The sequence below is a fragment of the Procambarus clarkii genome, chromosome 10, assembly GCF_040958095.1.
Source record: "Procambarus clarkii isolate CNS0578487 chromosome 10, FALCON_Pclarkii_2.0, whole genome shotgun sequence".
NCBI classification, from domain to species: domain Eukaryota; kingdom Metazoa; phylum Arthropoda; class Malacostraca; order Decapoda; family Cambaridae; genus Procambarus; species Procambarus clarkii.
In genome coordinates, this window is record NC_091159.1 from 39723804 (window position 1) to 39739124 (window position 15321).

Consider the following 15321-nt stretch of genomic DNA (forward strand, 5'->3'; position numbering starts at 1 on the left):
ATACTCCCAGAAGCAACGCAACTGGTAACTACAGGGCGCCTTAATCCGCTTGACCATCACGGCCGTCAAAAGGAAGTGATAGCCGAGGCTATTTGAGCCACTTCCCCGACGGCAACTCGGATAGTAATCTTGGGCATAGCATTTCACCAAATCACCTCATTCTTTGGGGCACACGTGAGGAACACAAATGCGAACAAGCCTGAATGGTCCCCAGGACTATATGCGAATGAAAACTCACACCCCAGAAGTGACTCGAACCCATACTCCCAGAAGCAACGCAACTGGTAACTACAGGGCGCCTTAATCCGCTTGACCATCAATCCGCTTGACTTGCTTCTGGGAGTATGGGTTCGAGTCACTTCTGGGGTGTGAGTTTTCATTCGCATATAGTCCTGGGGACCATTCAGGCTTGTTTGCATTTGTGTTCCTCACGTGTGCCCCAAAGAATGAGGTGATTTGGTGAAATGCTATGCCCAAGATTACTATCCGAGTTGCCGTCGGGGAAGTGGCTCAAATAGCCTCGGCTATCACTTCCTTTTGACGGCCGTGATGGTCAAGCGGATTAAGGCGCCCTGTAGTTACCAGTTGCGTTGCTTCTGGGAGTATGGGTTCGAGTCACTTCTGGGGTGTGAGTTTCATTCATATATATATATATATATATATATATATATATATATATATATATATATATATATATATATATATATATATATATATATATATATATATATATTATATATATATATATATATTATATATATATATATATGTATATAATATACTGTATATATACATACATACATACATACACACGCAAACACACAAAAAAAAGAATAGGAGTGGTAGGAGAAGAAAATATTAAAGTATTCAGTGATCTTTATTTTCTTCTCCGAGGCAATGGGTCCCCTACAATTGCACCGGAGGTGCATATATCCCTTACTATATTATATATATTATTATATTTATAATGTATGTATGTCATTTCATTCACTTGGGCACTAGGAGACTTGAACTCTCAATCCCACAATGTGAGTGAAAAGCTCTTACCACTGTACTACATTGATGGTTCCAATAAAGACGATTTCAGAGGCAGCAATCCGCTGCCCATCTGTAATATCATACTTCTCCCAGCCACTGCTTAAGTACAAAGCATGTAGTGATCCATGCCCCATGTCATATAAATTGTCAACCTCACACGAAAGAATTCTTTAATACTGGTCTTTCATGACAGCATAGTGGTGATGAATGCCAGAAGGTATGTTGACTCCCCTGTCCAGTCCAAAATAAAACTATCTGTTAGATATTGAATTTTAGTCATACTTTTGATTTCAGATTTACCATTTCATAAGAAAAATATGTAAAATATTTATATTTTATGATAATAGTAGGAAACTGGGTAAGTATTATGATAATGTGATTAAACCATTTTTCACTTAAAAACATTTAATTTTTACAGTTCAATGGGCAAAATAGTCAGCCAGGTCGGCGTAGGCGATCTGTGAGTTCCCCTGTTGTAAACCCAATACTGCTGGTTCCAACTAAAGCCAATTTGACTGAGAATGAAGTGGTGTTGGTCCTTGCCAATAATTATACACACAGGGTGAGTAATAGAGAAGTAACCAAAGTGCTTTACAGCTATATGTACAGTTCAGTTCATTTCAGTACTTTTTTTTCAAGATTAGATCAGGTGGTCTAGAAGTGATAATAATATATGCATGACATTTGTTACTTAATTCAAGTAATTTAAAAGATAGTGCAACATGCATAAAGTAATGATTTTATCTATCATCATTTAAAAGCACTCCTAGCTGTATAAGTTATATTAAATTAATAAATTAATGCTTTAACAAATCTTTCTATTTAAAAGATAAATCATGGAGATTTGTTTTATATTTCTAAATACTTTAGCTTCACTTCAAGAGGTGAAAATTTTTTTTTAAATGTTTTATATATCATGCTTAATTGTGTATAACATAGTTATAACCAAAGTGTAGTTAGGGGATGCTAATAAGCTTACAATGTCTTGTCTTCCTCATGGTTTTGGTTATGTGAAGTTTTAAAGCTTTAAATGGTGTTGGCATACACCATCCTCGCAATTAATATATTTTGTCCGTCTTACAATCTGCAAAAGAGAATTTCTGTGCACTTTTAGCCACTGTACTGCTTTGGTATAAAATATGAAAAGTCCTGGTTGTGCAGAATTTGTTTTTATTCACAACCCCCCCCCCCCCTCCCCCCAAAAAAATTGTTTCCTTCTACAGTATTATTAAAATGCATTCTCTGATAAAAAAAAAAACTAAAAAAAAATTGTATGTGACATACTTTGGCTGTAAACAGACAAGGAAATATGGATATATTCACTCGCTGAGAGAGAGGACATGTTAGTGGTGGTGTGCTCCAGCTGAGCAGTGAAGTGAGGCTGCTGCCAGTACATAGTTACATAATTACTTCTATGTTTTTCAATCAATCTATATCTAGTTTTTCCAGTAATATTGTTCAACAGTGTGTAATTTAAGGAATTTGTATAGTTAAATGTGTGGAACATCACTATGCTCAAAAATATGGTGCTCACATCTTATGACATGTAATTTATATTCTTAGATCAATCAAATGGTGTTTTTGCTGTTATTACACTATACACACACATATATAATTATCTACATTTCTGGGGGAAGTCCCTTCGGCTCCCTGGAGCTATCCAGCTGATACAGATGTATAAGCTTTGAGCATCAGTTAATGTACATGGAGTTCTAGGCCTACCAGGGACCACGAGCCAGAACCTAGCCCTCTCAGAGAGGCGCGAAGAGCAATGGCCTATAGAGATACCTTATTTATGGTTTAGAAGTACTCTATGTTTGCCATCGACCGGGTCGGGTACCCAGAAAGATAGGCAGGCCCAAAACATCCCCTTCTGTGAAGAAATGTTACCAAACACCAAACGAGAGGATAGAACTCTCCACAAGGAAAAAGATCATGATGTCATCTCGTTACCAACGTGCCGCTGTCTGTGCAACCTCCCTCTCACTGGGAGGGTGAAGGGGGAGGTTGCCCAGACCCCCACCCAGATCCCCCACTGGCTACCTGAGCCTGTCAGTTCTTGGCTGATGTCGGTGGGCTTCAGTCATGTACCTCCAGCTCCGGCTTTTCTTCTCTGTTCTTGCTTCGGTGGTGTGCGAGCTGGGAATATATTCACAAGTACAGTACTGGGGCTGTATGCGCTTAGGGTCCCCTTCCCTAAGTGCCCTGTAAGTACTGCCTTTGGGACTTGGGGCCTCCTTCCACAAGTCGCCTTGGGAGTTACCTCCATTGTGTCAATTACTGCTTGGTACTTGTCTGCTCTTGGAGTCAGCTGGGGGGGTTTCTTGCTCCTGTCTCTGGGTAGGAGGTAGTATTTGTCACTGGTAGGGGCAAGGTACTTACGCAGTTAGTTTTCACCTCTCATAGCAGCCAGCTCTGCATCCTTTGGGTATGCTGCCCTCTTGCATTTTTTTTTATTTCTTTTTGTTCCTTGCCCTTGGGTTGGGTCACACTCTCTGTATATATATTGGTGGTACCCCCCCCCCTTACTTGGCCCCCGTGAGCGGACACATCCCGGGGGTGCAGTCTTAGAAGTTTGTTTACTAATATTGAACACCGGTTAGTAGTACCCTGCCTGGGCTTCCCTTTATAGAGATTGAAAGGCTAAGGGCCCTGGGAAACCCCACGGGAGCGCGTGAAGTCCGTTGGATGTGACCCCTGAGTCTCCTCTCGCATTTTGCGAGTTTGCTTGAGGGTTGCTCTGTCCTCATGTCTCAGGATGACTCACTGTTTTTGCTTCTGTTCAGCTGCCTGTTGGGTCGGTTACACCTTTGACCCAGAGTCCTGCGAGTTGTTACTTGTTTGTGACTGTTCACCCAGTCCACTGATGACTCTCTCTCTGGGTGCTGGCAGCTCTGGCATTACATGCTAGGTTTAGATTACTGCAACGCGCTTGGTTGTTTGCTACCCCGGAAGCCCTGTGGCTGCCCTGTTTTGCTTATAGGGTCCCAGATTTGGGGGTATGGGTCATTTCAGCTTTGGTTGGGTCCGCTCCCCCTTCATTCTTTCCCTGCTGTGGTGCTTTCTGGCCCCCTCCTGCTTCCGGCTCCAAAGCATCTCAAGGTTTCGGGGGTTAGGGTGGGGTTTAGCTGGTTTTGAGACTCGGGCAGTCTCGTGGGATGCGCCTTTTGGGTTGATGACAGCTGCATTCGAGTCGGTTCCTCCCACCGTTACCTATGGGTCTGACCAGTGAGCCCCCCTTCCTTAGTGTTCTTATGGTTGCCCTGGGGTTTGTCCAATGGTAATACAGTACCTGTTACTGTCACCAATGCCCACAATTTTTTTTTAGGAGGGATTTTTTTTTCTTCTTCTTCTTCTTCTTCTCTGTTTATTATCTGATTTTGTGGTAACCTCTACATCCTGGAGAATTCATACCCGTCCCTAACTATGTGAAGATAGAATTAAATTGGTCAACATATAAATCTGTCATAGCTGGCAGAACTCGGGACTTTGATTTTTTTGGCTCATTTTTTCACAGATTTCAAACTTTATTTTCCTTGTTTCTTTAAATTGTTTTGATGATTAAGGACCATATTAGGGGTTTTTGACTTATATAAAGTATACCATAAATATATCCCCTAAATCATTATTATTATTATAATTATCTCTATATTTTGCTTTTTGGGGGGTTATTTTTTCTTGACTCATTTCAACACATTGATCTACAACTTTCACATATTCGAGTATGAATGCCAAACAATGTTTATTAAAATATACAAGAAAATTAATGAACTAGAACTACCTTATACATTGTCCGTTACGTGGCTGGTTCAGTCTTCTCGAGTCTTCGTGTTTGGTGCTTTTAGACTCGAGTCTGTCACCATCTGTTTGGTGATCAGGTGGCTTTACCAAGGTGTTAAGCAGCCAGTTTACCTATGCAGCAGCTGGTTCCTGTTTCCTCTGGGGATGTTGTACTTTTGCAGCATTTTTAGCATTTTCTTTTCATTTTTGTTTTGTGTGCTTGGTGTGGCTACAGGACCACTTATAATATTTTGGTGGCTCTCTGCTAGGCCCCTGTGATTGTGCATGTCACAGGGGTTTCAGTGTTGTGATCGCCCCCCTGTTAGCTTTGGATCTAACCGGTTAGCAACTTCTTGCCCGGGCTTCCCATAGCAGTCAGTCTACAGGCTCTGGAAAACCCTGTTGGGGCTTGGTGGACCTACGGATGCATCTTCCAAGTTCCAGCTCGCCTCATGCGAGTTTGAAGGTTGCTGTATGCCCTTGTCTCAGAGTGACAGTCACCGATTTTGCGTCTGTCATGCTACCTGTTGAGTCATTGACACCTTTGACCTGGAGTCTTGCGAGTAGTGTTCTCTGTATGTTCTCCAGTTTACCCACTCTGATAATATAGATATTCGGGTACAAGTGGCATCCACGTTGCATGCTAGGTTTAGGCAGATAAGGTAAACCACCAATCACAGGGGGGTTTTTCAGGGCCATTGCTCTTGGCACCTCTCTGAGGAGGGGACCAGGTTCTGGCTTGTGGTACCCGGTAGGCAGAACTCCACTGACTAAAGCCCTGGTCAAATGTATCTCATATTAGCCCAATAGCTCCAGGAAGCCTCTGGGACTCACCCAGAAAATGGTGTTTCATTACATTCAATGCTTTTTTTTTTTTTTTTTTGGAGATGTGACAGATTTGCCTTAAGCCCTAGATCTTATTTTAACAATGCTGACAATCTCATCCAACAACAGGTGATGCGGCGCAGTTTGCAAGAAGAGTTTAAACGACAAGATAGTATATCTCACAAAGCAGCCAAGAACCCAATCATACTTAAAGTTTCTTTGGATCAGACCAAACATAGAATGAGACTCCTCAAACTAAAGCCTGCGATTAAATACCTGCAGGTGAGATTTAAATGGACTTCGTATTCTTTTCTTTCACTTGATTTTATAATTTATTTGAAGATAATAATAATAATACACTGTACTGTAATTCATTGTGTTGGGGGACAGGAAGCCAGAGTATATTCATACACATTAGGCTTTTATCGAGGTCCCCTCCAAAGGTTGAATTACTGACCCTGCCCAGGATGCAACCCCACAACAAGCTGACTAACACCCAAGTACCTATGTACTGCTAGTTGAACAGGTTCATTAGGTGAAAGGAAATGTGCCTAACCATTTCTGTCCGACCGGGGATTCGAACCTGAAATTCTCAATTGTGCGTCAAGAACAAACCTGACTGTACTTCTGGGACCACTTCAATGTAATATAATTTTCACACCATTACAGCTTAACATAATAAATGTCTCGTGTAGTAGATAAGATGAGATAAGATAATGTGTATTCAGGTAAAAGTACATACATTCAAAATGAGTAACAAATATAATGATGGATTTCTAGATAGAGCTAGTACATACTATACCTAAAGCCACTAATACGCACACTGTTTCAAGCAAGGTGTTGGAAAAACACTTCAGACTAAAACTTAAAACTAATTGAGATCAAAGCATAAATTGAATTTAAAAAGAGAAAAAATTAAATAGAATGATGATAATTAGATGATGGGTGGAACAACAGAAATTGCAATAGTACAGCAAAAGTAATTTTAACTAAATAAACAGAAGACTACAATTTTCTTTAAGTTTATATATGGCAGGTATCAGCAGTTAAACAAGTTGGTCAATAATCAATACTGTTTGAAAATTGCAAGACATAAGTTGACATTTAGGAGGCAAGGTAAGTTGCATGGAGTTTATTAGGTAGTACTGTACTTCTCTTAAACTGTTTGAGAGAGGTAAACCTTTGATATGATTGGGAATGTCATTCCACATTCTGGGTCCCTTGATTTGCAGAGCATTTCTAGTTTGCTTAAGTCGCACTCTTGGAATATCAAATTAAATATCAATAAAGTATAAGTAAAAAAACAGTGCATTGGAACCTCAAAAATTAAAATGGTAATAATCTTGAAACTTAAAATTGTAAAACTTTTCTGTCAGTGGAAAATTGTGAAAATCTTGATTTGTCAAATCATGTGGCCTAGTGTATATGCCTATGGAATACTCAATTTTACTAAACATGAAATCCAATGAGAAATTCAAGCCTTGGAACAGAGAAAACACTGTTAAGGATTTCTGAAATAGCTTCTCAAAAGTATAGAAGAATGTCTGGATAACTATCACTGAAGAGCACGTACAGGGAAGATTGTATAATGAGCACCAGGCACTATGATCCAGTATTTGATGAAAGGACAATGGCATAAGGCACTTGCCTAAGTTTTGGGCAGCAAGAGGAGAGGAAAGCCAGGTAATATGTGAGTGGACTTAGTGAGTGGATGTATCACAAAGTGGAAAGTAAGTTAGTGCAGTGCATGGGATATGGGAAGAGACTGGCTGGAATGGAATGGCTGGCTGGAATGTGGTTAATAAGAGTAGAACGAATGTATTTGTATATAAGATATATGACAATTTGTGAGCACCACTGTCCATTTGGTCTTAATGCAGTGGTGGGGGGCACTATTGTGGATGATTGCTAGAATATGATGGTGCTTGTTTAATGACATATTGTGTTGCATATTGTGAATGATATAATGAATAGTGGAGGGATATTTTATTGCTTTTATTTTCTAAAATACTTATCTTTTTATTATGTTACTTTTCTTTTTTCATGGAGTACCAAGGTCTAATCCTTGGCACCCTGTGAAAGTGAGAAATATGGTACAGATATTGCACATTAATTTAGATCATATGGGGTGGCCCCATCTGAGTTACACAGAGATCAGAATTAACCAGTTTTATTTTTTTATGATACTGTAGTATAATATCATCCAGTACAGGAAAATATTTTCCAATGTAGTATAACATAATATCTTACAGTACAGTACAATATTTGATAATACTGTACAGTACAATATATTACAGGGAAGGCCGGGGAGGATTTACTGGGCGCAAATCCTTAACTGTAGCCTCTGTTTAACGCAACAGTAAAATGTCTACTTGGTTGTAACAACGATTCTTCGCGGCGGGGATCATATTCCAGGGACCTGCCCGAAACGCTACGCGTACTAGTGGCTGTACAAGAATGTAACAACTCTTGTATATATCTCAAAAAAAAAAAAAAAAAAAAGTGCAGTTAAAATTTCTTAGATTATGGTTCAATATGTTACACTACAATAAATAATATTTAACAGACCTTACAGCCCAATATAGTATAATAGTACCAATTACAGTTTACTGTAGTACTGTATAATATTACAATATCTTTAGTTATTATTCTTCTAGTTATTTTTCTAATATACAAACTGCCAGATGCAATGGCTGAGGAATTCACAGAACATATAGACAAAATAGAGAATAGCCTCGATAATTTGGCAAACTCAATACCTGATATTATCTTCATAGTTTCAACCTGCCTAGTCTAAGATGGAGAATAGCAAACAATAATATTATACCAGGAAATCTGTCTAGACATAACCAACCACAGATTAGAGAACTACTTATATTCTGTAACAAATTTTCACTCAACCATATGATAACAGAGCCAACTAGGAACAAAAATATTCTAGATCTGGTCTACACAAACAATAAAGATATAATCAGGGCATTACGATCTCAGATACCACATACTCAGATCACAAGCTCATTGAAGTGCAAACTAACATCAATACTCATAATAGACCTAAAACAATGATCAAACGAGAACGGTTATTCAGTAAATTCAGTTTTAATAATAAAAGTATAGACTGGGAAAAAATAAATAGGGAACTTATAAACATTCAATGGGAAATTATTCTAAGTAATAAAAATTCCACACAAGGAATAGAACAACTGGCTTTGCGGAAAGCCAGAAAGAGCTCCAACGTAGAAAGAGAACGCAGACGACACTACAAAAAAAGAATGGAAATGTTTAACCCTCTGGCTGTTCAAGCAATTTTGGCATGCAACATACGGGTATGCATAAAATAAATTGTTCTCAAAAAATTATTTGTTCTTTTGACATTGTTAATTATCATCCAGGAAGGAAAAAAGTCTAAATGACATTGTTAATTATCATCCAGGATGGAGAAGTCCAAATGAGAAGTTACTATCTTTTGTGGTTTAGCCACAGTGGATCGGAGAAGATGTGTTTTCTGTGGAGAGCCCCTTCAGCTCCCAGAGCTATACCGGGCTGATGTGTATATATTAGACTGTGGCAACAGTCAAAGAAGTTCTAGGCCTACCAGGGACCACAGCCAGTACCTGGCCCCCCTCAAGAAAGGCATGAGAAGTAACTGTCTAAGTAAGGTGGAAGTAAACCCCCCCCATCCCTGTGTAATTGGAAGAAGTCTTTTGTCTGCCATCTACCAGGTCAGGCACCCAGAATGGTAGGAATTCCAAAACAAACGACTGCTGGTCACAAGTTGCAAACCGAAAGCCGAACTAGCAAACAGAACTCCCCAATCAAAAACAAGGAAACAGACATGACGTCACCACAACTGCCGCGCATCCGTCTCCGCAACCCCCTCCCCTCCCGGGGAGGGGGAGGGGGATCCCAGACTTCCATGCCGGCAACTCTCCTCTGTTCAAGAGGCTGTTCTGTTGGTGACGGTCGATCGTTCTGGCTCCATTCTTTGCGCAGTGCCACAGTGTTGGTGGTGTGTGAGCCAGGTGTAACACTAAGAGTACTGGGGCTGCATGTACCTAGGGCTACCTTCCCTAGGTGCCAGTAAGTCTGTAAGTCCTAAGCCTTTGTGGCTTAGGGTTATCTTCCATGAGCCATTCAGGAGCATCTACCTCTGTGTGGTTCTGTCGCTGCTCGGTGATTGCCTCGCCCTTTGGGTTCAGCAGGAGTGGTTCTTACTCCTGTTTGCCCTTACTCGTCACTGGCTGGGGTGCGGGGTACTATGCAGCTGTCTGACATGTGCATAGCAACAGGTTCTGTTCACCTGAAGACGTGCTTTTGCAGGGTTTTTCTTTTGTTTTTGTTTAGATTTGCCTGGTGGGGGTCTGCCTTGTGTGGTGGTAGGACCACTTGTAGGATTTTGGTGGCCCTCCGCTAGGTCCCCGTGCTTGCACACGTCACAGGGATTCAGCTTTTAGTTTGTTTGCTTGGTAGCTCTGGGATAACCGGTTAGCAGTACCTTGCCTGGGCTTCCCTTAGCAGTTAGCCTAAGGGCCTTGGAAACCACCATTGGGGCTCAGTTGTCCGATGTAGAAGACCTCTGAGTTCCACCTCGCCTTGTGTGAGTTTGAAGGTTGCTCTGTCCCCCTGTTTTAGGGTGACAATCACCGTCTTGTCTCTGCCTTGCTGCTTGTTGGGGTCAGTGACACCTATGACCCAGAATCCTGCGAGTGGTGTTCTTTGCTTGTACTCCATTCACCCAGTCCACTGAGACTGATATTTGGGTGCAGGCAGCTCTAGCATTGGTTCGCTACTGGCGGACCAACGGTTTAAGTTGCAGAAATGTGGGAGGTTGGTTGCCTTTCCGGATCCCCTGCAGCTGCCCCGCTGAATTATACTGGTAGTGAGACTCGGATGGCTTCGGGAATTGCCCCTTCCAGATCGGCGGCAGAGGCATTCAAGCCTGGTCCTCCTGCCAGAGCTTTTGGGCACGCCAATGGGACCCCTTCATCCCTGCTTTTCTGGTGGACTCTGCTTTGTTTTTCTCCAAAGGCAGTGGGTTTGAGGGATGGCTCGGCCCCGGGTCCTGACGTGGAGGATCCAGGGCTGGGGAGGAGTTGACTTCGGGGGCCTGAGCCCCACCTGTCCCTGCTTGGGTGTTTGGTACCCTCGGTGCAGGGCTTGTTGTTACAGAAGGAGGGGTTTTCCTTTCCCTCTCCCTGTACGATTTTGTTAAGAGTTTGACTCCTCTCCGGGTTCGGGTCCGAGTTCCCTTGGGTTCTTCGGTTCCCTCCTTCTGAAGGTTTCTGGCTATCCGCATCCCACCGAGGAAAGTGTGGGAGGCTTCTTGCGGCTTACCTCCTGTAAGACCCGGATTATGCCTCAATAATGAAGCCTTCTTTTTGAGTTTGGCTCCTCTTTTTCTTTATTGGGTGCGTTACAAGATGCCAGAGTCTTCCTGGCTGGCAGACTCCCTTTTCTTCTTTGGGGGGCTTAGCATTCGTCCTGTCGGAATGCGCACTTGAATAGTGAGAGTTGCCTATGGTCATTCAGGTTTACCTGGAGGGTGAGTTGGAGCACCTCAAGGTGTGCTAGTTCGCTCCCGTCCTTCCTCATGGTGTCAGCCAGGTGCGGCTTCACGTGCAAGTTCCCTCTCTTTCGGCATCCCTGGTAGCCGAGGATTTGTTCGCCCGTGGGCATTTGGCTTCGGTCTTGCACTTCTTTTCCCTGTTGGAGCTGTCTTCGGACTGTCTTGTGCTGGGTGTGGAGGAGCTGGGTTCTAGGCCAGGGTCCGGTGTGCTTGCTTCGGCAGCTTCGGCGCCGGCTGCTTTGGTGAAATTGTATGCGCTGTTTCTGAGGGAGGCGGTGTCTGTTCTTCGCTTCTCGCCTCACGTGCTAACAGGCGGTGCTCGTCCAATTTTTTTTAATCGTCTTGGGCCCTGGCTCTTAGATTTTCATCGTCTTGTCCGTTGCTGTTTGCAGAGTCTGCGGTGGTGCTTTTTCTGCAGGCGGCTTTGTCTAGTTGACAGCCTTTGTCAGACTTGTAGTTTCTCTGGGGGGGCCATGGAGGTCCTGCCCGGATGGGTTGTGCCAGGTCTCGGGGTTCCTTTGGTCGTCGTAAGCCAGTAGTGCCAGATTCGGGGCCGGCACCTCCTCTGGAGCCGTCGGCTTTCTGGTCAGCGCAGTGATCACTCTTTGCATCATTTGGGCTCTCATAGGAGTCGTCGGCCCTTTCACGGTTTGCCTGTTGATGGGGCAATAGGGGGGGTGGGAGGCTTGCGCTGTTTGCTCTCGCCTGGACATTTCAGGTCGTTTCCTCTGACCTGTGGTGGCGTTGGGTCGTTCCTCCTCCTTTGGGGAGATCGGGGCTGGCAGGGCAGGCCTCTTCTGTGCTCTGTCAGGTCATGCAGGGGTGGGTTCGCTTGAGTGTGGTCGAAACGACAACATCCCTCAGGTGCGTTTCCACCTGTTTTCAGTTCCGAAACGGGACTGTGTGGATCTGTGATTCAAACTGGACTTGTCTAATCTGAATCCCTGGGAATTTTGCCCCTCCTTTCGGATGACCACTCTGTCTCAGGTCCGGCTGCTTTTGGCGCCGAGTGCCTGGATGGTGTCTCTGGACCTCCGAGACGCATATTGGTTTTATAATTTTATTGTATGTGTCCCGATTCATCCGGGGTTCAGTGACTGACTTGGTTTTGTCGTGGGGCGACAAGCTTACCGCTTTCATTGCCTTTCATTCGGCTTGAATCTGGCACCTCGAGTGTTCACATGCCTTACCGGGTCGTGGTAACCTGTTTGCTTCTGATGGGGGTTCAGGTTCTGGCTTACCTCGACGACTGGCTGGTGTGGGCTCCCAGCCAGTCCGCGTGTCTGCTCGCCAAGGATATGGTTCTTTCCCAGCTCGCCGAGTTCAGGTTCATGGTGAACTGGAGGAAGTCCTTTTTGGTTCCCTCTCAGGTTCGGACTTAGCTGGGTCTAGTGTGGGACTCTCGGACAGCTTCCTTGACTCTCCTTCCTGCGACACTGTTGCAGCTGCGGTCCCGCCTCCGGCTGTTTTTGGAGGGCACCCGGGTCACATGTTTGGTTGTTTGAGCGGCTGTGCGGGATCCTGAACTTTGCCGTGCTGGTCTACCCATCGGGTCGGATGCGACTTAGGCGGATGTTCTGGTTTCTTCAGGGTCATCCCTTCTGCTGCTCTCGCGATCAATGGGTTCGGATCCCAGGAGCCTTGCGTCGGCTGCTGCATCGCCGGCTTCCTCTGTTTTTCTTTTCGGGGTTCTGTGCCATGGCGCCTCCCTAAGCCCTCACTCGATGTGTTCACGGATACCTCGTCTCTCGGCTGGAGTTTTGTGACAAGTGCTCACCAGGCCGGCCAGGGTCGGTGGGGTCCATCCTTCCGATGAGCTCACAGCACAGTGTGGGAGTTTGCGAATGGAATGGACGGTCAACGCCGACTCATTCAGTTGGCTCTACCGGACATACAGGCATCCAGTGGTGAACCTATTCGCATTGGTGTGGCCGAGGCATCTTCCAGTTTGTGGCGACCTTCCCAGACTGCGAGGCCGTCGGGGTCGATGTCTTTCGACTGGACTAGTCGAGGCGGAGTTACCTATACCTCTTCCCTCCGATCTGGTTGTTGCTCCGGATCCTGGCTCGGTTGGAGACTTACCAAGGGAGAGTAGTCGTGTTGGCTCCTTGGTGGCCAGGCCAGCCTTGGTTTCAGGCGCTTCTTGCTCGATGTCCGAACCCGAGGGTCTTCCTGCAGCTCCGCCTCTTTCAGCAGATTGGTCCGGTCCGTTATGTGGCTGGTTCGATCTTCTCCTCCACTCTTTGTGTCTCGTCTTTTTGACGCGGGTGTATCACCACTTGTATGGTGATCAGGTGGCTTAGTTGATGGTGTCCCACCTGCGAGTTTCGTCTAGACGGCAGTATGAAATTTCATGGCACTCCTTTCGACAATTTTTGTCTCTTCGTAGGTTGTCTTCTATTTCTGATTGGTTTGTTTTGTCCTTTCTCTCTTAGTTGTTTCAGGACCATCATCTTGTGCCAAATACTGTCGCCTTGTTTCGTGCGGCGCTGGCGGAGCTGCTGCAGCTTGCTTTCGGGGTGGATGTCACTTCTGCTCCGTTCGCAAGCTTTCTCAGGCTTTGTTTCACCTCTGGCTTGCTCATGCGCTGCCTGAGCCGTTCTGGTCATTGGACTGGGTTCTTCCTTTTCTCATCTCCTCGGTTTGTGGCGACCCTCTCGGTTCAGGACTTTTTCTAAGGTTCTTCTTCTTGTGGGCATTGGCCTCTGGGGGTCGGGTCGGGGAGCTTCATGCTCTCCTCCGGCACAGAGGTTTCTGCTCTTTTGGTCCTGATGGTCATTTCATTTGTCTGCAGCTTTCTCCTTCTTTTCTGGTAAAGAATCAGTCTGCTGCTTTCCGAAGGAGTCCTTGAATTGTTGATGCTTGATTGGTTCAGCCGGGGATGCATCATGTTTTGTGTCCAGTTGCGGCTCTTTGCTGGTATCTGCGCGCCGTGGCCTCCGTGGTAGGGGACACGCTTTGGGTGGACCCGGTTTCCCTTCTTCCCTGTTCCAAGGCGCGGTTCACCCAGGTCGTCCACAGGATTATTCGGTCCAGCCAGCCTGCAGTCTATCCCCATGTCCACGATGTTCGTAAGTTTGCGGCTTTGGCTGCTGTTTTTGGGAATATGTCCTGGGCTGACATTCGGGCACGGGCTTTTGGAGGTCAAACAGGTTCCTGGCTGCACGGTATCTTGTTAATGTTCCTGGGTCTTCTCGGGCGTGTGTAGCCTTGGGTCACAGGTTACAGCCATTTGTCTCAACTTTGAGTTGAGGAGCGAATGACAACCACCTCCCGAATAAGTCCCTTTTCTTTATCTTTGGTTAGGTAGCTCCAGGAAGTCGAAGGGGCTCTCCACAGAAAACCAGCGTTGAATGTAATGAAACGCTATTTTCTGGGTGAGACCCGGAGGCTCCCCGGCATCCCTCCCTCCCTCCGGTCGTCGGTTTTTCGTGTTTTTGATACTCAGCATCTGAACTGAGGAGAGTTGCCAGCATCACAATGGTTGTACTATTCAAGTCGCTTGTGCTGTCCCGTCTTGAGTTCTGCTCGATACTCTTTTTCCCCTTCAGAGTGAGAGAGATTGCTGAAATAGAGGGAATACAGAGAACATGTACACCATACACGATAGAGCATCTAAACTATTGGGATCATCTCAAAGGTCTCCAAATGTACTCCTCGAAAGAAGACAAGAGATGTCAATAATATACCATGGAAAATACTGGTGGGCCAGGTCCCAAATCTACACGTAAATAAACAACATACTGGAGTGAATGATATAGAAGAAAATGCAGAATAAAAACAGTGAAGAGCAGGAGTACAAAGGCACAATCAGAGAACACTGTATAAAACATCAGAGGTCCAAGGTTGTTCAACATACTCCGAGTCTAAGAAATATTACTGGAACATATGTGGACACCTTCATGCGGAAAACTAGACTAGTTTTCTTCCAGTACTGGATCAACCAGGCTGTGGTGGATATGTGGGCATGCAGGCCACTCCAAGCAACAGCCTGTTGGACCAAACTCTCACAAGTCAAGCCTGGCCCCGGAAAGGTTTGGGAGTAGAAGGACTCCTAGAACCCCATACAGGTACAGTCCAGAGTGGCAGTGTTTTACAATATAATACAGTAT

General features: G+C 44.7%; 1 protein-coding gene across 1 annotated transcript in view; it reads left to right on the forward strand.

Moving 5' to 3' along the window:
- Positions 1 to 15321, forward strand: part of LOC123745507 (fibrillin-2) — a 196791-nt gene that overhangs the window by 181047 nt on the left and 423 nt on the right. Inside the window, 2 exon segments of the mRNA XM_069322332.1 lie at positions 1457 to 1600; positions 5773 to 5925. Coding sequence (XP_069178433.1) covers positions 1457 to 1600; positions 5773 to 5925 — 297 coding nt within the window.